This window comes from Strongylocentrotus purpuratus, unplaced genomic scaffold (genome assembly GCF_000002235.5).
Source record: "Strongylocentrotus purpuratus isolate Spur 01 unplaced genomic scaffold, Spur_5.0 spur5_scaffold_3, whole genome shotgun sequence".
Lineage (NCBI taxonomy): Eukaryota > Metazoa > Echinodermata > Echinoidea > Camarodonta > Strongylocentrotidae > Strongylocentrotus > Strongylocentrotus purpuratus.
The window spans coordinates 20,554,024-20,578,505 of NW_022145609.1; the positions used below are offsets into that span (position 1 = coordinate 20,554,024).

At 37.0% G+C, this 24,482-nt stretch overlaps 1 protein-coding gene across 5 annotated transcripts in view; it reads left to right on the forward strand.

Annotated features, from left to right (window-relative positions):
* LOC763515 (AP-3 complex subunit delta-1) overlaps positions 1-24,482 on the forward strand; it is a 50,227-nt gene that overhangs the window by 5,345 nt on the left and 20,400 nt on the right. For 3 of the 5 annotated variants that reach the window (XM_030995658.1, XM_030995656.1, XM_030995660.1), the window contains exons 2-16: positions 3,094-3,189; positions 3,712-3,873; positions 8,917-9,024; positions 9,752-9,817; positions 11,315-11,378; positions 13,167-13,306; positions 13,702-13,775; positions 14,799-14,848; positions 15,686-15,735; positions 19,142-19,190; positions 19,750-19,895; positions 20,683-20,831; positions 21,547-21,673; positions 22,477-22,659; positions 23,158-23,313. In XM_030995658.1, the coding sequence (XP_030851518.1) occupies positions 3,094-3,189; positions 3,712-3,873; positions 8,917-9,024; positions 9,752-9,817; positions 11,315-11,378; positions 13,167-13,306; positions 13,702-13,775; positions 14,799-14,848; positions 15,686-15,735; positions 19,142-19,190; positions 19,750-19,895; positions 20,683-20,831; positions 21,547-21,673; positions 22,477-22,659; positions 23,158-23,313 (1,620 nt within the window). Of the gene's footprint in view, positions 1-3,093; positions 3,190-3,711; positions 3,874-3,968; positions 4,022-8,916; positions 9,025-9,751; positions 9,818-11,314; positions 11,379-13,166; positions 13,307-13,701; positions 13,776-14,798; positions 14,849-15,685; positions 15,736-19,141; positions 19,191-19,749; positions 19,896-20,682; positions 20,832-21,546; positions 21,674-22,476; positions 22,660-23,157; positions 23,314-24,482 lie in introns of those variants that run through there. The other 2 variants (XM_030995659.1, XM_030995661.1) reach the window with 2 other exon arrangements.

The window sequence follows — 24,482 nt, forward strand, 5'->3', positions numbered from 1 at the left end:
TTCTGAGGCTTGCTCCACACATTCATGGTCCCCACACACAGTGAGTGATTTCAAGTTTGGTGTTAGTGTTAGTGTTAGTGTTTAGAGCAGTCAAGTGCTCTTAAATCGAGCGGAAAATTTGCTGATGAAATTAAGAGCCCGATACCGATATCAAAATCGATAGCTGACGTCACCACATACTTGATTTCACGACATAAAAACTAAAGATATCATGAAAAGTACAGAATGAATTTACACCTATTTTTCTGGTCTTATAAAATAACTAATTTTACACAAAAGAATATGTGAGTTACCTGTTTCACATATTTTTATTTGATCGTCAGACAATAAATTGGCGTCGTTCGTGCGTTGACTGTGTGCGGGTACAACACTAACACCGAACTGGAAATCAACATTTGCTTAATCCCTAGGGGCTAGTGTTAGTGAATAGGACATTTGTACGTAAAATATTAACACCAGCCACAAAGGTCGGTTCAGCAGACGACAATTTATCAAAATCGATAACACTAGCTACCGGAAGTTGACGATATTCAGAGGTCAAAGCCTTAACACCAGCTGATTTCCATTTCAGTGTTTAGGCTGGTGTTAGTGTTTATTAAACACTAACACCAGCCTTACTTCATACATGAATTTATTAAAATGGTTTGATTGCCCTACAACCACAACTGTAGTGCATCTGAGATACCTAACGGTCTGTGAAGTGCGTAAGGAAAACATTTAATTACCTGATTTAAATCTGTTTCCCGATTTATAAAAAAATAAAAAAAAATAATCAGATTTTTTTTTTTTCCTGATTTTTTTTTTCTGATTTTTTTTTCTTCCCAATTTTACCCCGATTTTCCTGATTTTTCCCTTATTTTCCCTATTTTTCTCTATTTTCTCCCAATTTTCTCCCAATTTTTTCAAAATTTCCTTATTCAAAAGGTGGGGAATGTTGTTACATGTAGATGCCATTTTTATGCCTCCGCCACCGAAGGTGGTGCCGGAGGCATCATGTTTTCGGGTTGTCCGTCCGTACGTCCGTCCGTCCGTACGTCCGTCCGTCCGTCCGTCCGTACGTCCGTCCCGTTTGACCGTTATCACAATATCTCAAGAACCATTTAAGATTTAAACTTCAGACTCGGGAATAGTATTTATCACCATAGGAAGATGATCTGATTAGATTTTGGAGTACGTAGGTCAAAGGTCACAGGTCACAGAGGTCAACTTATGAAATTCCTTGTATTGAGTTTGTTAGCGCGATATCTCAAGAACCATTTGAGATTTAAACTTCAAACTTAAGGATAGTATGTATCACCATAGGAAGACGATCTGATTAGATTTTGGAGCACGTATGTCAAAGGTCAAGGGTCACAGAGGTCAACTTATGAAATTCCATACATTGAGATTGTTATCATGATATCTCAAGAACCACTGGAGATTTAAACTTCAAACTTAGTGATAGTGTGTATCACTATAGGAAAACAATCTGATTACATTTTGGGTCACGAGGTCAAAGGTCAAAGGTCACAGGGCTCATTATGTATGCAAAAACAGCTTGTGATCGCGTTATCTGAACAACCGATTGATGGATTCCTGCCAAACTTTGGTCATGTGTGTATCTTGCAGAGCTGATGAACTGATTAGATTTTGGGGTCACGAGGTCAAAGGTCAAAGGTCACAGGGCTCATTATGTATGCAAAAACAGCTTGTGATCGCGTTATCTGAAGAACCGATTGATGGATTCCTGCCAAACTTTGGTCATGTATGTATCTTGCAAAGCCAATCAACTGATTAGATTTTGGGGTCACGAGGTCAAAGGTCACAGCGCACATTGTGTATGCAAAAACAGCTCGTGATCGCCTTATCTCAAGAACCGATTGATGGATTCCTGCCAAAATTAGGTCATGTATGTTACTTGCAGAGCTGATGAACTGATTAGATTTTGGGGTCATGAGGTAAAGGTCAAGGTCATGCGGCTCATTATGTATACAAAAATAGCTTGTGATCGTATTATCATTAGAACAGATTGATGGATTCCTGCCAAACTTAGATCATTTATGTATCTTGCAGAGCCAATGAATGGTTCATAAGATCAAAGGTCATGGGCTCATTATGTATTCAAAAATAGCTTGTGGACGCATTCTCATTAGAACTGACAGATGGATTACTATTTAACTCAGGAAATCTTGCAGAGCCAATGAACTGAGTAGATTTTAGGGTCATGAGGTCAAAGATCAAAGGGTCATATATGTATATGAGAAATTGCTTGTAATCACGATATTCTGAGAACATGTTAATGGATTACAATTGAACTTGAATTTGAAAAATTTCTTCCGTTTCGGTTTGTAAAATTGCTCTATGACGGAGGCATCATTTTCGACTGCGCGCAGTCGAATTCCATCTAGTTTTTTCCTGAATCCCTTTTTTTTTTTTTTTTTAACTCGAGAGGAAACATTGAGTATTATTTATTTTGTTTTTGTTTAGTGCTCACTATCACCCCTGTATTATTTATATGCATGTACATGTACATATACATGTATGCTTTCATTATGCTGTGCATGCACTGTTTCTTCTTTTACCTCTAGGCTAAATGCATCTCATGTATGGGCGCGAGATCAAGTGAGAGTTTAGATTGAAACACAGATTGATAGTTTAACCTCTGTCAAAGTATGAAGTACCACCTTTAAAGGTATAGACCAGTTTTGGAAATGACTCTCTCTCAAAAAATGAAATGGAAGCTCTTATTACCAATCACATGAAAGAATATGTTTTGACTATTAAAACCCCCTACTACACGTAAGTGATAAATTATCGTATGGATCTGGCCTGGATAGATATCACGAATGCACTTCAACATTTAACATTTGGGCATATATTTCTGCTTTTTTGCAAATTTAGGTTGAAGTATTGCCATCTAAACCTCTGAAGGCAATATTTAAACAATATTGAATGGATATTTTGCACCCGAAACCCTTGAACCACAATTTTTACCACTACCGGTCTATATCTTTAAGATAATAGAGGCTATGATATTCAGGAAAACAAATTGCACATTGTATGTTTCCATTAACCTCAGCTGAACATGTACTGTTGTTTCTTACTTATCCCCAGGCTAAATACATCTCATCATGTATGGAGGAGATCAAGCAGGAGTTGAGGCAGGAGAACTCAGCAGTCAAGGCCAATGCAGTAGCGAAGCTGATTTATGTGAGTAACCCATCCATCCATTGAATTCCTGTTGCAAAGCGCGAATGCTTTGATATTTCAATAAATTATTAGAGATACAAGACGATTTGTTGGCTCGACTCTTAATCCTTGTCTGAATTTTCCAAAATGTTTCTTTGTCTGCTCCTTTTTCTTTCAATGTCCCTTACTTTTTTCTCTTCTCTCTCTCTCTCTCTCTCTCTTTTTTTGGTCATCGTTTTTTTGGGGGGCGACCACAGCCCCTCCCACCCCCCAGGCTCCGCGCCTGGTTTGTTACATAACACGATTGCAATGACTGTCTTAAAACCAACTCCAGGGCAATTTACCCTATTGTATCTCAGATAAATCATGTTCAGATTACAGTAGGCATTGCGTCATTGTAATGTTTATACGTTTCAATAGGAAACAGACAAGGCTTTTTTGTAAATGCTGTAGGTTAATTTGAAAATCTTTGTGAATGTGATACATGTACAATTAAACATACATATATTCATTCATTTCATCATCTTCATTTTGGTTTCATAGCTAAACATGCTTGGTTACGACATCAGCTGGGCAGCCTTCAACATCATCGAAGTGATGAGCTCACCCAAGTTCACCTTCAAACGTATCGGGTACATGGCCGCTGCCCAGAGCTTCCACGAAGGAACGGATGTCCTCATGCTTACCACGAACATGATCAGAAAGGTATGATGATGTTTCATTCAAGGTTTTATTCAACGTTTCATGTAATGCTTCATATTTTAGTGACCCTCTGTCTCATAAATTCAATCTAAAAGATGATAGAGCTGAAGGAACAAAAGTCCTCATGCTTACTACGAACATGATCAGAAAGGTATGATGACGTTTCATTCAAGGTTTTATTCAACATTTCATGTAATGCTTCATATTTTAGTGACCCTCTGTCTCATAAATTCAATCTATTAAATGATAGAGCTGAAGGAACAAAAGTCCTCATGCTTACTACGAACATGCTCAGAAAGTTACGATGACGTTTCATTCAAGGTTTTATTCAACGTTTCATGTAATGCTTCATATTACAGTGACCCTCTGTCTTAATAGATTCAATCTATTAAATGATAGAGCTGCTCTGTAATCAGAGGCTCTTATAAGGAGCTTTTATTCATCAAAGTAGTATTTTTGTACCTACATGTACCTGTAAATCTAGGTAAATTCATGGATTTGGTAATGGAAATATGATATTTGCTCAAACTTTTAAAGATTAAACTTCTAAGAACTTTGCTTTTAAAAGTAAACAAGAGTATGTAAATAGATCTTTGTTTATTCAAATGATTAAATGTACAATGTAAAACAAGTTAGAACATGTACATGTATTAAAGACTGACTACCTAAGCAGCATATGAAAACATCGGACTGATAATTTCTCAGCATGTAGTACTGAAGAAAATGAGTTTTCATTTCCATAATTGCATTTAATATCCTGAATTCTCTCATTCCCATAGGCTTAATGTACATGTATGAACCACTCTGTTCCCTTTGACAATCAGTTAAAGATAAACTTGAGTTCTGGTAAAAAAAAAAAAAATTAATTCTCACAGAATCAAATGAAACTTACACTTAATGTTCAAGATTACAAATAAATGACATGTGCCAAACAATTTTGGAAGAAAATGTATCCTGGCTGAGTAATGAGCATAGAAAGACAAGGAAAGCAAGGTAGTACTAGCCCCGACACCATGTGTGTTGTCCCATATATAGCTTTCTGTGTTACTTTACCAAGACTCGGTCAAATTTATTACGATTTTGATAACTCCAGAACCTTGCAGTGCACACTAATAGTTACATGCTACATGATCAACTGATTCTGATCCTTTCCACACCTTTTCTTTCACAATACAATCGCATTACCAGTACTAAAGTTTATCTTTAATTTTCAGAAACTTTTAAATCATTTGATGCTGTTAACCCATAGTACTGTAGTTTAGAGTTTGCTTATTTTATGAAGTTTTCCTCCTCAAATTGGCAGCAATTATTCTTCTTTCCACTCCTTCATAGTTTTTTTGGGAAAAAAAAATGTATATTACATGTAAATAAACCAAAAATTGCAAACTTTAAAGGTACTTATGTCCCATTTGCAGGCCCCAAAAAATGAAAAGGTTGAATTCTAACGGCATTTGAAATATAATATTAATTTAGAACTTCCCTCAAAACAAAAGGGCTTGAAAATGTCTTTTAGTGGGAAAATAATGAGCATTAGTTGTCGAATTAAATTTAGTGGTTGCAATCATTTTAGTAAAAGTCTGATTTTCAGACCCTTGTGCTGAACGGTCGTATGTTTAGTGCTGCGCCAAGATTCAATCTTTAGAAGTAAATTTGGCAGACCCCACATATTTTCAACCTCTCAAATTGTCCATCAGTATTTACATTATATGTACTCAATACAATTTGCGGCTCTGAGAGGGCGATAGACCCTTTGTGCACTATTTTACTAGTACATGCGTAAAGCGAAACCATAAACTGTGTAGCAAGAGGGAAACTATAAACTAGTAAGAAGTATTTGTTACTTTAATAAATAGAAATGCTGGTAATTGCGCATACCTGTACATCTGCACCTTGTACAATGTACAATGTACATGTACATGTACAGTTGTACCTGTACTTAAATCTGCTATTGTACATGCATGAAGATCGCGTGTATGATTTGTCCACGTGAGTCGATCTCTGCCTCTCAGGAAATGCAAACACACACACATAGGTTTTGATCTCACTCATCATCCTACTACCTTTGAATTAAGTTCTATTTTTACAAATGAAAGTGAACTGCAATTTTTATATGATAGTGCTCTTACATTGCACAAGTGTGTGTGTTTACAAACATTTTTCCATTTTTCTTTCTGTATATTTTTGGGGCCTGTTTGTGTACAGATTTTTCACTTTGTATTTGATAAAGTCTTTGGAATTTCTATGTTCTAACATCACTATTTTGACTATTTAGAGCAATTGGTTTGGATTGAAAGACTTTTTAAAAAATTTGACATAAAACTGTGATTTCTGTTGGTGCAAAATATTATGCAGGCCTACAAATATAGAATTGTGTAACTTGTGACAATAACCCTACCTCTGGTACATTTTTTAAATTTTTTTAGATACGATTATTAAAATTACTTTTATTTGTATTATTATTATAATTATTTTAATTTTGTTTATGTATTCATTTATTTATTTTATTATTATTATTATTTTTTTTTTTTTTTTTTTTTTTTTTGGGGGGGGCAAGTATTTACCTAAGTTTCTGAACGTATCAAGTGGAGAGTGCCCGGTAGGAACGAAACACCTTTTGTTTTTGTAAATACTTGTACATGTATGATGACTTGTATTGTAACAATGAAAACAAAAACAGGATCTGAATAGCCACAACCAGTATGAGACGGGCATCGCTATCACAGGCTTGGCATGTATCTTGACCTCTGACCTTGCCCATGACCTGGCCAATGATATCATGGCACTGGTAAGTCTGGTCTGTGCCATCCATGTCAGCCCTTGCCTCTGTCAGCTAGTGGACCAGTGACTGTTATCTAGCCCAACCAGTGTTTTTTTTTTTATCAGTATACATTTGTGGCATTTGTATGAGTTCTGCCAACATGACCGTGAAAGTGAATCTAATGCATTACAATTCTGTACCTGGCATGTGATAAACTTTTGAGTTGAAAAGAAATCACATATACCTTGTGATCAAGAGGCAAAATTTCTTTGTTAAGAACAATCCTTTTCATATAAAGTGTCATTAAAAAAGACAACTCCACTGCTAATTCTCTTCAAAAATGTTGCAATACATAACTTGATATTAATAAAGTGGACAGACACAGACACGGTGACGCACTTTCAGTTTCATCAACCAGTCTATCATATGATGATTATGAACAGACTATTCAATTGCTGCATTTTTTATGGCTTCACGCCTATTACCTTTATTTATTCATAATAATGTGAAAACAAAGGGATTATCCGTTATCCCATAATGGCATAATTGTTCAAATTAACAAGTCAGTCTTAATTTAAAGGAGTCATTTGCGTATACACTGTAGGCTCAAGCCCTAGCTATTACATACTGGTGAACATGTACATGTTTTGTACACTAAAGACCTATTAATCAACAAAGCATTAGATGATTTTCTGTGAGTGTCATGGTAGCAGATCACGTACAAAAGAAGCTGAGAGCGTAGTTGGACATTGTGAACCAGTTATCCCGATAGTGCCTTTGTGGGATGTTCTTGATGGTAAAGGTGGTGGTAAACTGTGTGTATAAACTACTCTCTTACCCTTCTACCTGTATGAAGTACATTTGTCAAATCTTAAAACCAGTTGGAAGAGACTGAAAGTATGAACTCTCTTGAGGCCTGTCTTCATCAGCTCGAGTTTACCAAATAACCCGCTATTTCAAGTATCCCGATCGCAAATTAGCCAGTTAATTTGCGTTTTCATCAGTCCGCAGTTCCAATTAGCGAGATATTTGGTTGAGAAAATATCCAGAGAAATCTTGGTCTTGTATCCAAAATATCCCATTATTTGGGAAATAGCGGGCCAATAGCTAGTTTGTGATGAGCATATCGGTCTGGTGAAGGCGCAATTTTGAGCCTCGGGATAATATCCAGCGTCTGAAAATAGCGGGTTATTGGCAAACTCAAGCTGATGAGGACAGGCCTTTGCGGTTATCTTTCAACTGGTTTTAAGACCTACTGAAATGACCACATTTGAGTAACCAGTGAACAGTGTTGATATTGTCTTTTGTTTACCTTTCTCTTCCCAATTTTTCTTATTCCGATTCCAAATTCCCACTCATCCTCCCAAAACTCCATGAATCCAAAACCATCCTTGCTTCCATGCACCCCCCCCCCCCTCTCATTGATCTCATGTTTTCTCATTGTTCCTCACATTTCCTGTTTATACTTTTGATAATTTTGATGGATTAATTTTTGTATATTTTCATTCTGTTTCATGGTCTTCTTGTCCATTCTTTTGTAATCCCCAATGCTATTACTTCAAGTACTGTTTTGTTGTGCAAATTCTCTGTTGACCCTTATTCTTTCAATTTTTGCTTTCAATAAACTCACCGTCTCTCCGAAAACTAATCTCAAAATGATTGTTGCGTTCCTCACAATTTTCCTTTATCATTCCATAATTCTAATCAATCTGCATATCCCAAATTTCCCCTACATGTCTTAACAATAACATCCCTCTTCCCAATTTACCTGTCTACATGCATCCCATTCGACCTCTCCACCAACTTTCATATCACCCTTAATTCCTTGAATCAACTTTGCTCCTCAATGTACCCCCTCACGATCCACCGCTCTGCCAACTCTACCTACCAAATTTTTCATATTTCCTGTCGTAAAATGCCACAATCCATCTTACGTCTGCCCCCATTATTATATAACATCATCTATCCTGAAACTAATGCCCCTCCCCCCTCCATTCATCATGTCTGTCGTACTCCTCCCACCTGCATCTTCCCTGCATCACCTTGCACCCCATGGTTCCTCTCTCCCAACTCATGCATGCAATCCATAATCAACCTGTCTCTGACTACCACCTTTCTACCCCCATGCACCCCTCTCATATCAACCCCTCTATCTCTCTATTACCCCACCCTTCTACACCACTCCTGCATCCCCATATACCCCTTCTGGTACCCCTCTGTACTCCTCTGATACCCCTTTCACCCCTATCTACCACCCTCCTGGCTCCTCTCCAACGTACCCCTTGTAGGACATTAACAGTGTCAGCCAGTATGAAGCGGGCGTCGCCATGGCAGGGCTTGCATGTTTCACCTCCCCTGATATTGCCAGAGATCTGGCCAATGACCTCATGAGTCTGGTGAGTTGATTTGACCCCTTGAATCCTACATGAATTACCGCTGACCTCCCACTGTCTTTCTTGTCAAGGAGCTATATATGGTATACAATTTGTGCTATTTGTTTTTTAATGTTTTGTTAATAGTAATGTCCTAGACATTTGCAATATATTCATACGTGTAGATTTATATATTCCTATATATTCAAATTTGTTCATATATACTCATGTGCATTGTAGTGTTACTAGTTAGTACTTGTTCTGCAAAGTATTAGTATTCTGATATATATTTATTTATAATTGAACTTAAGATGAATTAAAAATGCTTTTATGATATTTGGAGTACAAGGTGATACAAAACAAATCTAAGTGGAACATGTACAGTATTAAGTTTTACTGTAAAAGCCATGTTTCAAATTGTTTTAAAATGTTATATTTGAACTGGTCATGTTTATTTCCATTGACACTTTTGGACTAACAAATGTGTTGGAAGTAAAGGAACCAATTTAATTTTGTCTTCAAAAGTAATGTAGCTTGGAGTGCATCAAATGAGTTAAACAAGTTCTTCTGAAGAAAAAAATAACATATATACATACATATTGATATTTATATAGCGTCTTTACATAACATGCTTAAAGCGCTTTACATTAGTAAAATGTATGGAAATATAATACCTTATTCCTTTCATTTATTGCAAAAATATTTGTCATTCTTCTAAATGTGCTTGTGTCCTTGTATTCTTTGACTGAAGATGGCATCTACAAGGCCTTATATCAGGAAGAAGGCAGTGCTCCTCATGTACAAGATTTTCCTCAAGGTTGGTGGATTTATAATACTTGATTTACTACCCGACTTACCTGGTGATATTATTGAGAAAGTTTTGCCTTAATTGTATGTCTTCAGCTTAAGGCTGCGACGGGTAGTCGAATGCTCGAGTACCCGCACGGTTGACAACTACTCGGGTACGATTTCTTGTACCCGAATATTCGGCCGCAATAAAAAAAAAATTTAAAAAAAAAAAAATGTCCCGGCCCACGCTTACCCGTGCCAGGGAGAGCGGCGTCCGCTGGCATGGTACCGTGGGTAAAAATGTTTCCCAACTCAAGCACTGTCAAACTCACCTTTCAGAAACTGGGACCAAATGTCCAGATTTCTGTTTGGACTTGGAGGAAAATGGATTATTCTGCCATCTTTGGTTTTTAAAACAGCATTGTTTACTGTTATTATTCTTATTAAATAGGCGCCTTCAACTGCAACTCAAAGTAAAGTATGCGTTTTCAGCGAGGGACCTGAGAAACTGCCGAGTGGTATGGTAGTGGCAAAAAAAGAAAAAAAAATCCAAAAATTAAAAAATTAAAAAATTAAAAAAAAATCAAAAAAATTCAAAAAAATTCAAAAAATTCAAAAAAATTATAAAAAAACATGGCGTCCGAATATTCGAGTATTCGCCTGTGAGCCTGGGAGTGTACTCGGGTACCTCATTACACTGTTGTGCACAGCCCTACTTCAGCTAAATATTTTACTTGTACTGTACATATACATTCCATTTCATCTAAATTGGGTGGCTATCTGCATTGTTATTTTTGTTGCGTTAACAATTATGCATTTCTTGTTAGCAAATGATGATTTAGAAGAAAAAAGAGAGAGATGGCACATAATATAATGACTAGCTCAATGACTATTAAGATAAAACTTAATGTTAACTGTTTAATATCAAGAATACTGACCATTGAGTTTAAACTACTGTAATTTACGGTGTATTAACCGCACCTTTTTGCTGCCAAAAAAAGTCGGGGTGCGGTTTATTGATTTATTCTCCTCCACCTGGCGCTATGCTCAGCTCAGTAATCGGTGTGTTGACTCACCACTTGGAAACTAGAACAACACTCAAATTTGTCTGTCATCTTGGTTTGAAGGTAATCTTTCTGATAGATTTCAATATGTAGTTTATAATAATTCCTCCAATTTTTCTTCTATTACACAGCGTACCACAAGGTTCTATCCTAGGTCCTCTACTGTTTTTTAAGTCGGCCAAAAAAAGAATTTTTTTATTTTTTTATTTATTTAAAAAAATAAATATTTTAGGGCGAAAAAGAGGGGTGCGGTTAATACACAAGGGCGGTTTATACAACGTTAATTACGGTATAACATCCTTCAAGTGCATTAGTGACAAGTCCTTCTTGTTTTTTTGTTTGTGGGAAATTGCTGTCAACAATATCAATATCATTGTGATATTCTGTACAGGTAAACATTGTTGCTGATGGATTTAAATTGAGTTATAAACATGTGTTTATTTTTCATTTGCCTTTTGCAGTTCCCTGATGCACTGAGACCGGCCTTCCCAAGGCTGAAAGAAAAGCTTGAGGATCCAGATCCAGGTAATGTAACATAAGGACTCACTGAATCAATAATTGTGGAGATGCGATGGCTCAGTGGTAGAGCAGTGGTCTCGTAACCGGGAAGTTCCGGGTTCAAAACCAAGTCGATGCCATTGTGTCCTTTGGTGAGGCATTAATCCTCATTACCAAGTCCCTCGGAGAAGACTCAAAGCCCTTGGTCTTCTGGTTGCTTACTTACAGACTAGCATAGCCGGGTAATGTTGGAGCGCCTTGAGGACCTTTGCAAGGTCGATACGTGCGCTATATAAGAATCCAATATTATTATTATTATTATTATTACACATGCTTTCTTAGCAGTCAGGTGAAACAAAACCAAACCAAATGAATGTTAGAGTGACTACTTTTTATAGCAAGTCCAGTATAGCAGCTGCCTATAACATATACATGTAACTGTATATAGTAGCCACTTGTTTCCTTCCTGTTTAACGTGAATTAGAAATCACTGAATTCAGACCTTAACTTGTTGCTTCCTATATAGAAAGGCAACTGCACAATGTAGGGCATGTCCCCTTAACTTTCTTCCAAAGGGGATTTATCCTGGTGATATGCTCAGAATAGTCGGGTTTCTAACCTAAGCATTGGACACTAAAGGGTCCTACAGATATGCAATGTTTTTTTAAAATATTTATGATGACATAAAGTGTAAGACCCCGTTCTCACTCACTTTGAAAGTGGTCTTAGTTAGACCGCTCCAGAGGAACAGGTCTTGAGGAACGGTTTGCGAGCGTTCACACTCCGAGCAGTTTTTTTATGGCTCAAACCGCTCCACGAGTCAAAGTGGTCTTGTTGCTATGGCAGCTCAGGTCAGCAGGTCAATTTTTTCGCGCGCGGAATACAAACCATATGTACCGTACTACATGTTTCGCACGGAACGTCACTAGCTCACTTCCGCTCAAAGTACGCTTCCATTCACATTGCACGTTAGAGCGGTCCAAACTGCTCTTAATAAGACCCGTTCCTCAAGACCATCTCCGGAGGTTGTCTTCTGGAGCGGTCCAGAAGTCCACTTGCTGGACCACTTTGACCATTCTCACTCACCTAAGAACCGCTCCTGAGGAACGGGTCTTAGTTAGACCGCTCCAACGAAGTGAATGAGAACGGGGTCTAATACGCTTCACATTTCCGTATCTTATAACACAAAGCAAGTGCTCTGTTGCACGCAGTTCAAATTCATTCACATGTTACAAAACACTGCACCATATCTGAACAAGCCTTTACTCTGTCGACATAGGAAACGCAGAAACTTGCTCATAATAATAAGTATAGGCATTTCTATAGCGCCGTCTATCTAGAAATGCTATTCCATGGAGCATTAATTATTACTCCGGCTTTAGCCTAGCTGCCATTACAGCGCTCTAGCGTTTTAAGGAATAGAATTCCTGCCAGGTACCCATTTATCTCACATGGGTCGAGTGTGGCAAATTGAGATTAATGCCTTGCCAAAGGACATTAGTGCCGTATCGGGGATCGAACCACGACCTTTGAATTGCAAGTCAAGTGCCGAAACCACTCGACCACGACACTTCTACGATGGGTATTCTTTTCATGAGTCCGCTTTGTATCATCAGGTATTAATGTTACCATGGAGAGAATGGTGGATTTTTTGAGGGGGGGGGCTGACTTAATACTTGGCATCGTCTGTTTTTACTCCACAAAATGAAAAATAAAAAAATCCATTTCAATTCTTTGGTCTAGAAGATTTACATAACATTTTGATGCAACAAAGTAGTCAATCTTCATCCAATTCTTTTCCTGGCCTCATTGCAGGTGTCCAGTCTGCAGCGGTGAACGTAATCTGTGAGCTGGCCAGGAAGAACCCAAGGAACTACTTATCACTCGCACCACTATTCTTCAAGCTAATGACATCCTCTACCAACAACTGGATGCTCATCAAGATCATTAAACTGGTAGGAAATGGAATTATGTATGTGTTGAAACATCTCTCAGCTGTCCCGTTTGATGGCAGTGGCTTAGAAGTCATTGAGCAATCGCAACATATTTGTAAAAGCCAATATTTTCATAGTTATGTAATGAAGTCATCTCTGAATGTTGTCTGGGTTTCGTCGCAACTAACTCATCACCATTTTTTCATCCCTTTTTCTTTAAAGTGTGTGCCAAGTATGTTGAACAGTTTCAAGGTCTTAAACAAATCATGTTTTTTAGTAAATATGGACTTAGTGACATGAATATGAAAATTATGATTTTTTTTAAAATTCACCCAGAAACTTTCTGTGGATTTGCGATGGTTGTTGATTTACTAATTGATTTTATGTACATGCTTTGTTTTATTCTTCTTTGGCAGTTTGGTGCCCTCACACCATTAGAGCCTAGACTCGGAAAGAAGTTATTAGAGCCCCTCACCAACCTCATCCACAGGTAGGTACTCAAGCATTCTTATAATACACACAAGTATTAGAGCAGACCCTAATCATTGTTATGACCAGGGCCACTTATTACAAAGAGTTGATATCAATCCCAAGATATTTGCGATTCATATCAATCGCAAGTATGTACATAAGAGATAGGAGACTGCAAACTTGCGATTGATTTGGAGGACTTGCGATTGATTTGGATCAATCGCAGCTCTTTGTAAGATGGGCCCTGGGATCTGGGCCCGCATGTTTTTATAAAACGTGTTATCAATAACAAGTTCCAATAACTGTCATAAGCTACTAAAATCGTGGCATTTGATTGGCTGAAAGCATATCTGTCATAGAATTTCAGTATTTGTTATTGATGACAAGTTTTATGAAACCGGTTCTAGATCAGTACATAACATCCTTAGCAGAAATCCTGTGTGCAGGGAGAAAACTGTTGTGATCTGAACGCACCAATCCCTGAAACCATTCACTACCTATTGAACTTTTACACTATTTTGGTCATCCCTTGATAGTTTACCCTTGTATTTAGTATCGAATTAGAAGCTAATTGTAGTGTCGATTGTGATAAACTCATGATTTGCTTAGAAAATACATGTAAGACTTACAATTACTGCGGACATTTATTTGAAACTGTAAATAGAAAGAGCTTGATTGACAATACTTCTGATCAAACATGAACCCCTACTGCAAAGGTTCATTACTTGATATATATTGTACATGTAGGTCAAAAATTGTGCTGGATTTTGATCTACATTTTGTGATAACTTCAAGCAGTCTAAATATACGAATAGTGTAATAATTACTAGGAAATTTGGGCTCGTAATTGTAATACCTTTCTTTCATATTTGCTTTGAAATATCATATTTTGGGTCCACTTTTGTACTATTCATGGTTGATTCTGTTTCATGTTTTGGGTCACGTATGCCTTTACTTTTCAGCTAATAATTTGCATGCGTTTATTTGATCTCAAACACAGACATTAATCTCTCTCATATCTCTCTATTTTCCCACACTGCAGTACTTCAGCTATGTCCCTGCTGTATGAGTGCATCAACACAGTTATATCTGGTAAGAACAGCTAAGCTCATGAAATTAAAATTTCAATCTCATTTTTAAGAATCTGCCCCCCCCCCACACCATTTCCTTGATTAAGTTCATTGATCGATCAAATCAACTTTAATATCCTGTTATGCGATTCACCATAAAATACCTGGCAACAGCAAAACAGCTATCTTTTTTTGTCTGGAACGCCTGAATTTATAACTTTTTTATGAAAGAAAGAATTGAATTACTAAATATTAAATATGTAAATAGAAGCAAATATTATGCTAGTCTTGTTAATTGTGGAAGTTCCTGGAAGTGATCTATTTTAATTGACACATTCTGTTATGTCATCTATATTTGTTAAATTCATAAACTGTGTATCTTAAATAAATAAAAAGGAAAGGTGGTGTAACAAATGTTGGGATAGAGCTAAAGAGATATTTTCACTGATCTACAAATGAATGAGCACCGTTTTGGAGAATAAGTACCGGTAATATGAAATTCCTACTAGTTATTAGGAAAAAGAAGAGAAATTTATATTTTCTCTTTTGTCACTTTAGGCCAATACTGTCACTCATGTTTGTCATGTAATGTTTTTCATTCTGTTTGAATTTTTATTTCATTTCCATTTCATTATTTTCACTTCAGTTTAATTATACTAATGAAATATATTCTTTTATACAGGGTTATTATTTTGTTTACATCAGGCCTATGGGAAGTGATTGAAGGTTTGCAATTTTGTTCTTCCACCTTTTTCTCTCTCTCTCTCCCTTCTCCTTACCCCTCATCTTTTCTTCCATCCTTTCCTCCTTGGTTTTATCCTATTTTCATTTTTTAAAACTATCTTCTGATAACCTGCAGTTTTGATTTCGTTGTCTTCAGGAATGCCAGATCACTCTGCGTCGATTCAGGTAAATTGGCAACATTCCTTGTTATTGAGAATGGGGTGCTGTAAGAATTAGTTCTTGGTGTGTGAAACAATGCTACAACTCATGCTTGAACACTTATCATTAGTTAAGAGAGAGAGGGAGAACTTTGTTTACAGACTTCATCTATATTCTTGAAAAGTGCTAGATATGCAAGTTGTGCAACATATTAGATATCATAATATGATATGTATGCAATTTTTTTGCCATTGCAATTTCAGTAGCAGAAAAGTTTAAAATAAAAGATGTGACACACCGCTCAAGTGAACAGCTGATAGCCAGTGATTAAAATTGAAACAAAAACAAACCAAACTAAGAAAGAAAGGTCATGTATTGCATGCATAAAGTACTACTGGCATGCTGGCGCAATTAAGAATACGTTTTACAACATTGAAACTAGAAAATGAAGGAAGTTATCATTTTTCACTGGAATCATTTGCGATAAGCTTTTCAAATCTATTTTGAAGAAGAAAAAAAAATGATAACAAAGTTCTCTCCTACTCTCATTTCTCTCTCATCAATGGGGCATGTAGAATCCAATTTTTACTTTAAAATAAAAGTTAGAAATATTCATGCTCTTTTATAAGATGACTCTATTCATTTATAGCACACACATTAGTGCATGCTACATTTACAATACATCTCTGTAGCTGAAACTCTCTTCTACCTCTCCAATTTCCCCAACATTGATGTCCTTTATTATTACAAGTAATACCCTAAATTTTTTGAAGTGCTACTAACGGCATAATTATATTTTAAAAAAAGAGCAAATAATTACTTGCACAAAGCTTTGTATTAAAAAGCTAACTGCCCTAATATTCTTCTTACTTCCTCTCCCCTATGAAATATAATATGTTATTATGTATTGCATAGCCTTTCATATTGTATGTATAATTTATTATCTACAAGTGTGTATTCATATATCTGTAAATGGATATATGATATCAAATATTTTTTGTTTAGGTGGTGGGGAGGAGAGGGAGGGTCTTCTTTGTGGCTCCTTAGGTATAGGTTTTAGTATAGAGCGGATGACAAGTTGGTGAAAATACAGGGCGTACAGTAGGCTTATATGGAATTGGAACTTTTACTGTTAGTAAATGGGTGCCAGTGGAGTTTAGGTAAAGACATTATATAAATTATTCCAAGACTACTGGTAGGTACTCCAAACAAGTCAAAAAGAACTAATTTTAGTCACATGGCAAAGATTCAAACTTAACCAATACATATATGGCATGTCATATATACAGGAAGGTCCCAAGATTATTAGTACTTTAAGATATATCACTTTTGCACAAGGCAAAAGAGTACTTGACTTCATTCACATGGTGATGGTACAATTAGAGGTGGAATTAATTGAAGGGGTATCATCGGGGCATGTGGGAGCTTGCATTGCATGCATGGAAGAAACTCTTAAGCCCTCATCATTTCTGATGTTCCTTTCGTCATTGTCCCTCTCAGAGCATGGGGTGCGTTCACCAATTTCAAACATTGTTGTTTGTTCGACAGATAAGTTATGGATGATTTCACGATGTATGCATGCCCTCTCTTGCATTTATTCCACTTTGAGAAAGGGAAATAAGAAAAAACAAAGAGCTTTTACTTTTTGTGAACAATCAACATGCATGTACATTTACATGTATGACAGTCCAGAGTTTACAGTTTGAATTTCAGAACGTTTGTACCGTTCAGAATTTTGTTTGAGACCCTGATGGAAGGGCTGTTTTCTTGATGATTGGCAATAATGAAATATATGTAACCTGTAGAAGGCCTGAAATTATTCCTTATTCTGTATGACTTACAACTTTCTGAGGCAGTACACCAAGTTATTATAATAATAATAATAATACATGAGATTCATATAGCGCCATTATCCATTTTAATTAAATGCTCAAGGCACTTATAGGCATTTCATTTGTGAAAAATATATTATTCCCTGTAAAAGGACATTGCAAATGATATAGTTTGATTTCAAGGACCGAAGTGGGACAACTGTGTAGGTTTTATCAAATGTAATTTGTTATGCTCCACGTAGAGGGTTACGAATAGACGATAGCATATAGCATAGCAATAGTTGTGACATGTGTACCCTAGTGGGTCATATGTTAAAATCATGGAGCTCCGAATTGTAGTTCCCTCCCGCATACAATCTCTATGGGAGGGGAACATTTTTGGAGCTCCATGAATGAATGGCCAATCAGAAGCAACTTCCAGTGATGCAACTATGTCTCTCAACTAGCTATGAGTGTTCATGAAGGTCATCAGTAATGTAGTGTTTCAATGGTAGCGCACTCATTGGCATTGATTACAGTTTAGACAACCATAATTGTGCACCATATGGAAACTCATCTAACCATGGAGTCTGTCACACTGTGTTAGGTAGAGAGTTACATGGTGTAATGAAAAGTGGGTCAGCGGTGACTGAGGTCGTGCCATCAAATGCTCAGTTTTATCGTCATTATTCTCCTATCAGTGACAGGTCTCATAAATATTGTAATTGTTTTTGTATGTTTGCAGATTGTAAATAACTGCAATTAATCTGGTGTTTACGTGACACAAAACTATTAATGCACACTTTATTGCTAAACGAAAAGAATAATTATACTGCACCCAACTAATGATGCATAACTTTTATTATTGAGTGAAAAAAATATTCTGTATTTACACCTAATTAATGATGCAATCTTTTTGAGTGAAACAAATATGATTTACCCAAACTAATGATTCAAAACTTGTATTATTAAGTGAAACAAATGAAAAATGTGCACATACTCTCTCTATAACTTTGAATTAGCTCATGTTGTAATTGTGCAGTATATACATGTACAAAAAATGCTCTAATTTTTCTTAACATCTTATTTCTATGTTGTAGTAAATGTATCTCTATACTGTCCTTCCATTAGAGCTGCATTAAGTTTGGTATCATTTAGACTATGATATTTTATGTAACTAGTTAACTAATTGTCTTGTAAATCCAGATTAAGAAAATTTCTTAGGCATGTGCTTTTATTTATTAGAAAACTTCATTCACACAGTACTTAAATATATTTTTTAAACAATACATAGGCATAATTATTAAAAATATAGAAAAATAATGTTATTAACCCTGTGAAGGAAATTCTGGACGATGCTGAAAGAAATTATGATTTTAACAACAAGTTGTTTTTACATGAAATCTAAATTTATTGGAGTTGTATTACTAAAGCTTGAATGTAAAGTAAAAAACAACAACAAATTTTTCAAAAATACATGTCTAAAATTCTTTTTATCCTGCCTAACTATGAGACTGGTACGTATTCAGTTCATACTATGACTTTGTAATGTTATTTCTTTATCAATGGCTGTTCTATTTAATATCGTGGTATGTTTTTATGTATATATGTTCTTTATCTAGCTATGTGTGCAGAAACTGAGGATTCTCATTGAAGATTCAGATCAGAATTGTGAGTATTCATTTTCTTCATCCTTTAGTACTACGAGTAATTAATTTTGATGTCTATCTCACTAGTTTATTTAATTTCTCTATGAAATAATAGGATTATGAAGTATTAATTCATTTGAGAATCTTTGATCAAATAATTCTGTATTTGTAAAAAGTAAAGACAAGTCATTGTACTAAATATGGTATGCTTATCGGTCTTTGATTTGGTAAAATGCACACCATAGACAATTTGGTAGAAAAGTCCTGCTCTTTATGAACACCATGCATACCTTGATATATATGGTAATCATCTTTTGTTGGTTTGACTTCAATTAGATACAGAGGCAGTGACTCAGTGACATTTTTTGAAGTATTGTACACCTACATGTACATGTCTTACAGAATGATGATATTGTTTGCATTTTGTTTTGCAGTGAAGTACCTTGGTCTGTTGGCCATGAGCAAGATCTTGAAGACACACCCCAAGTCGGTCCAAAGCCGAAAAGATTGTTTCTTAGACTGCCTGGATAATAATGACATGTCTTACAGAATGATGATATTGTTTTTGTTATGTTTTGCAGTGAAGTACCTTGGTCTGTTGGCCATGAGCAAGATTTTGAAGACCCACCCCAAGTCGGTCCAAAGCCACAAGGATCTCATCTTAGACTGCCTGGATGATAGGGATGAGTCCATCAGACTAAGAGCACTTGATCTACTCTACGGCATGGTAGGAACAGGGTGAAAACCTCTTCATTGGAAAAATTAAGTGTTTAAAAGTAAAGTGGGGTGGGACCTTCTGCGTGCAAGAATAATAAAAAATATAAATAAGTAGGTCTGTTGCCTGTGAGTAAAAGAAATTAGTTCAAAGCTAAAAGCCCCTCTCTGACATGATGGAAACAACTTGAAATGTTCTTGATTGAGTGTGTGTTTGTGTGGTGGTGGTGGTGTGGGAGGGGTTGGGGGTTCAAACTGCTGTTAAAAGGTGTCGAAGAAGAATCTGATGGGAGTCGTGGACATAGCGAAGAATCTGATGATTCACATAAACAAGGCAGAGGGATCGGTGTTCAGGGATACGCCTTTATCGACCGTGTTACCCCATTTTAAAACTTTGAAGTGCACAGCCTATATCTAGTGTACATTCTCACTCTGGGTAATGTAAAACTTGATTTAAAGGGAGATGGTCATCAGTTTCCTCGTGCAGAAGGTCATAAATTCACTGACACCTGACTTGGTGGAAATACCATTTATAGGTGTAAAAGTCTGCACACAGCAAACTCTTAGGCCAATCAAGAAATACAATCTTGTCTCTAGGAGAGTCTTCTTTGGGTGATGCAAATGTCAGATAATGACTTTATCTTATGGGGGAAAAGGCAGAGCATTACATAAAGCCTGTTGGTCATAAAACTGAAGGCTAATCCTGCTAATTGATAACACCTGTTATTGGGTAAACACCCGAACAGTGTCACATTCCTCATGAGAGCCCACTTCTATGTGTCTTTAAATCTTGACCCTAGGTATCAAAGAAGAATCTGATGGAGATTGTGAAGAAGCTGATGGTTCACGTGGACAAGGCAGAGGGATCGGTGTACAGGGATGAGCTTCTAGCTAAGATACTCGAGATCTGTAGCCAGAATAACTACCAGTACATCATCAACTTTGAGTGGTAAGATACATTTTGGATAAGTTATTTTTCATTGTACATACTTCTCTTTCATTTCATGGTACACCTTTTCTTATCTCACTTTGTGTTTCTTATCATTCTGTAATCATATAATAAGGTAATATATTTGGGCTTAGGAACTGTTCCCTGTCTATTTAACACCATAAATAAGAACCCCTTTTCATCTTCTCCTATTCTGTGGTACATTTCAAAATATAATCATGCAATCATAGATTGTTGATGGTGGGGGAGGGGGGGGGGGGGTTGGGGGTCAATTTATATCTGTTTGTTTTAGTCATATTTCTATACTGTACTATTGCTGTCACTGTAGCCTAAATGAAAATGTCTAATTTAATTTCTTTTCTATCACATAATAATGACCACTTTTATGTAGCTTTAAGAACACCACACAAATGGTACATTTTGAATACTGGAGTATCAAATCATATTACATGTTTATATGAATATTGTCCATATATTCTCTTCAATCTATTACATTATATTCTCTTGTAAGTAGGCAGTGTAAACATTTTTTATCTTATAATTCGTGTTTAGGTATGTGAGTATCTTGGTAAAGTTGACAAGGATAGAAGTTACATACATGTATTACTGGTTATGTTTATATACATATTGTCCAAAATGTTGTCTTCAGTTTATTATTCTGTATTCTCCTGTGGGTAGGCAGTGTAATCATTTTTCTTTCTTGATTCTTGTTTAGGTACGTGAGCATCTTAGTAGAGTTGACGAAGATAGAGGGCACCAAACACGGTCACCTGATTGCGTCTCAGATGCTGGATGTAGCTATCAGGGTCAAAGCTATCAGACCCTTCGCTGCCAGACAGATGGTAAGATGGCTGTTAATTTTTTAACCCATTTGTGATAATCTTTAATTTAAAAAACAATTATTATTTAATATGTGTTTCAAAGTGGTAAAATTTGAGTTATCTAGGTTTTGGTAGATGACAAATAATGTTGTTGAGTAAAAACATTAACATGATTATGGGATTGGACTACAATTGAAGAATAGCTTTAAATACAGACATTTACAAACGTTTGAAGCTTTTCTTTATCAGAGTAAAATGCAAAAAAGGAACAGAAGGTGAAACAATGCATGCAGAAGAGATAACAAGGTCTGATTGACCTACACAAATGATAGGAAGCTAGCCTTGATTACCAGCAGGTATATGAGGCTATATTGAATAGAACTGGGGAGTGTTTCACAAAGACTAAAATCAAATTTAAGTTAGACTTAAATATGACAAGCCATTCATGCCACTGGTTGCTCTCACCATTGGTCTCTCAATTATGATCTTTAGATGATATTTTTTCCTTCAATAATGAAGTTTTAAAAAATCCTAAATTCTACAGATGTGTGACAATGATTTGTACGTCCCTTGAGAGACCATCGCCAATAAATGGTGACAGCAAACACTGGCATGAACGGCCAACCAACGTTAAAATCCAACTTAAAGTCAATCTTGGTCTTTGTGAAACACCCCCCTGAACTCCTTTCTCATAATATGGTATGAAACACTGAATAAATAGAGAGATTGAAATCAGAAAGTAGAGTGTGTGATGGGAACATTTTAGTTCTTGCCGGAACCCTGGTCGACATCCACGCAATAATGATTACATTCGTTCACGACAGGCCACCTTACTGGAGAACACCCACCTGCTCATCGGCACTGCGGCGCAGAGGAACGGCATATGCGAGGTGCTCTACGCCGCAGCATGGATAGTAGGGGAGTTCCCCGAATACCTGGCCCAGCCGCAAGTCACCCTGGAGAATATGCTCAAGCATAGGGTCACGGTCCTACCGGGCCATATACAAGTGAGTTATCCTTACAATTTTCTCTGTTCGTAGATTTAGAATCATCAATATGCTCAAGCACAGGGTGACGGTCCTACCAGGCCATATACAAGTGAGTCTATCCTTAGGATTGTCACCGTTTGTAGATTCATAAACATCAGAATGTACTGTGTTTATGAAAATCATGAGATTTAGGTCTCCGACTCAATTTATGGAAGTGGACTTCTATGAACCTAAGCTTGTTACTAATATCTTCTCTACCACTGAGCCATCGCGCCTCACTCACTCCTAGTTACATTGCTTCTTCAGCAATAATAATAATAATTTTCCGCTTTTATATAGAACTTAATACATCTACGATGTCTCTAAGTGCTGCACAGATACACTATTACCTCGGTTATTGGATTGAATGCTTGCCCGTACACATTGTGTGCACAATCTCCACTCCCTGGGGAGTATTCCAGCCAGGTGTTACTGACCAGCAATATTGAAATGCCGACTTGCTCTCCTTCTTCACAGGGCATCTATGTGCAGAACATCCTGAAGCTCTACAGCAACATCCTGGTGAAGATGGAAGAGGACGATAGCAAGGAGGACGTGGTCAGAGTAACCCAGCTCCTCATCGAGAAGCTTCCATCTTTTGCAGAGAGTGCAGACCTGGAGGTCCAAGAAAGGGTAAGACAGCATTAATAATAATAATATGGATATTTATATAGCGCCGGTATCCGCCAGGCTCTGACGCTCATGACCCTTTACACATATTACCCTGATTATAGCCAAGCTGCCAAAGTAACTAGCGCTCAAGCATATCAGGTACCCTTTTACACCTGGGTTGAGAGTGGCAAATGTAGATTAATGTCTTGCCAAAGGACATTAGTGCTGTGGCGGGACTTGAACCCTGTACCTTGTGATCTGCAGTTTGGTGACTTTTTGTTGGTGAACATCGTAGAGGTGTTGTGGTCCATCAAGTGGATAAATCTCTGAACTGTGCACCGCAAGGTACGGGGGTTCAAATCCCTGCCACAACACTAATTTCCTTTGGCAAGACCTTAATCTACGTTTGCCACACTCCACCCAGGTGAGGTAAATGGGTACCTGGTGGGATTATTCCTTGAAACGCACTGCTCGCTAATTAGGCTGCTGGAGCTAAAGCCAGGGTTATAATTTCTAAATCTCTTTGGAAGCGCATAGGGATGTTGTAACATAATTTGTCAAGCGCTACACAAAAACGGATAATAATTATTATGCCCCTGTATTTTTACAAGCTGCTGCTGCCTCTTCTCAAGTTAATGTACAAGACTCATTCAGGGCAGGATGCAAGGTCTGGCCTTGGTGTTAAACCCTTCCATGGGAGTGTTTCACAAAGAGTAAGATTGACGTTAAATTGGACTTTACTATGGAAGGCCATTTGTGCCACTGGTTGCTCTCACCGTTATGATCTTTAGAAAATACTTTTTCCTTTAATAATGCATCATCAAATAATGTAAATTCTGTAGATTTGTGACCACGATTTGTACGCCCCTTGAAATACCAATGCCAGTAAATGGTGAGAGCAAACAGTGGCATGAACGGCCTGCCATAGCTCTTATCATGCCACAGGGCTAATCCCTATTGTGCCAAGCCCCAAATCCCCCCGTGCCAGGTTGTTTTGGAGATAATCTGATTAACGCGATGGTTCTATGAATGGCGAGGGCAAAACACACAGCACGGTCCAATGAGCATGAACAATAACTGCTATTACGAATGCTGCATTGCACGCACATGGCACTCAAGCGTTGGATCTCTCGCATGTACAAAGCACTATAGCGATAGCGTGCATGCAGCCTTATGGCAGGCTATGAGTT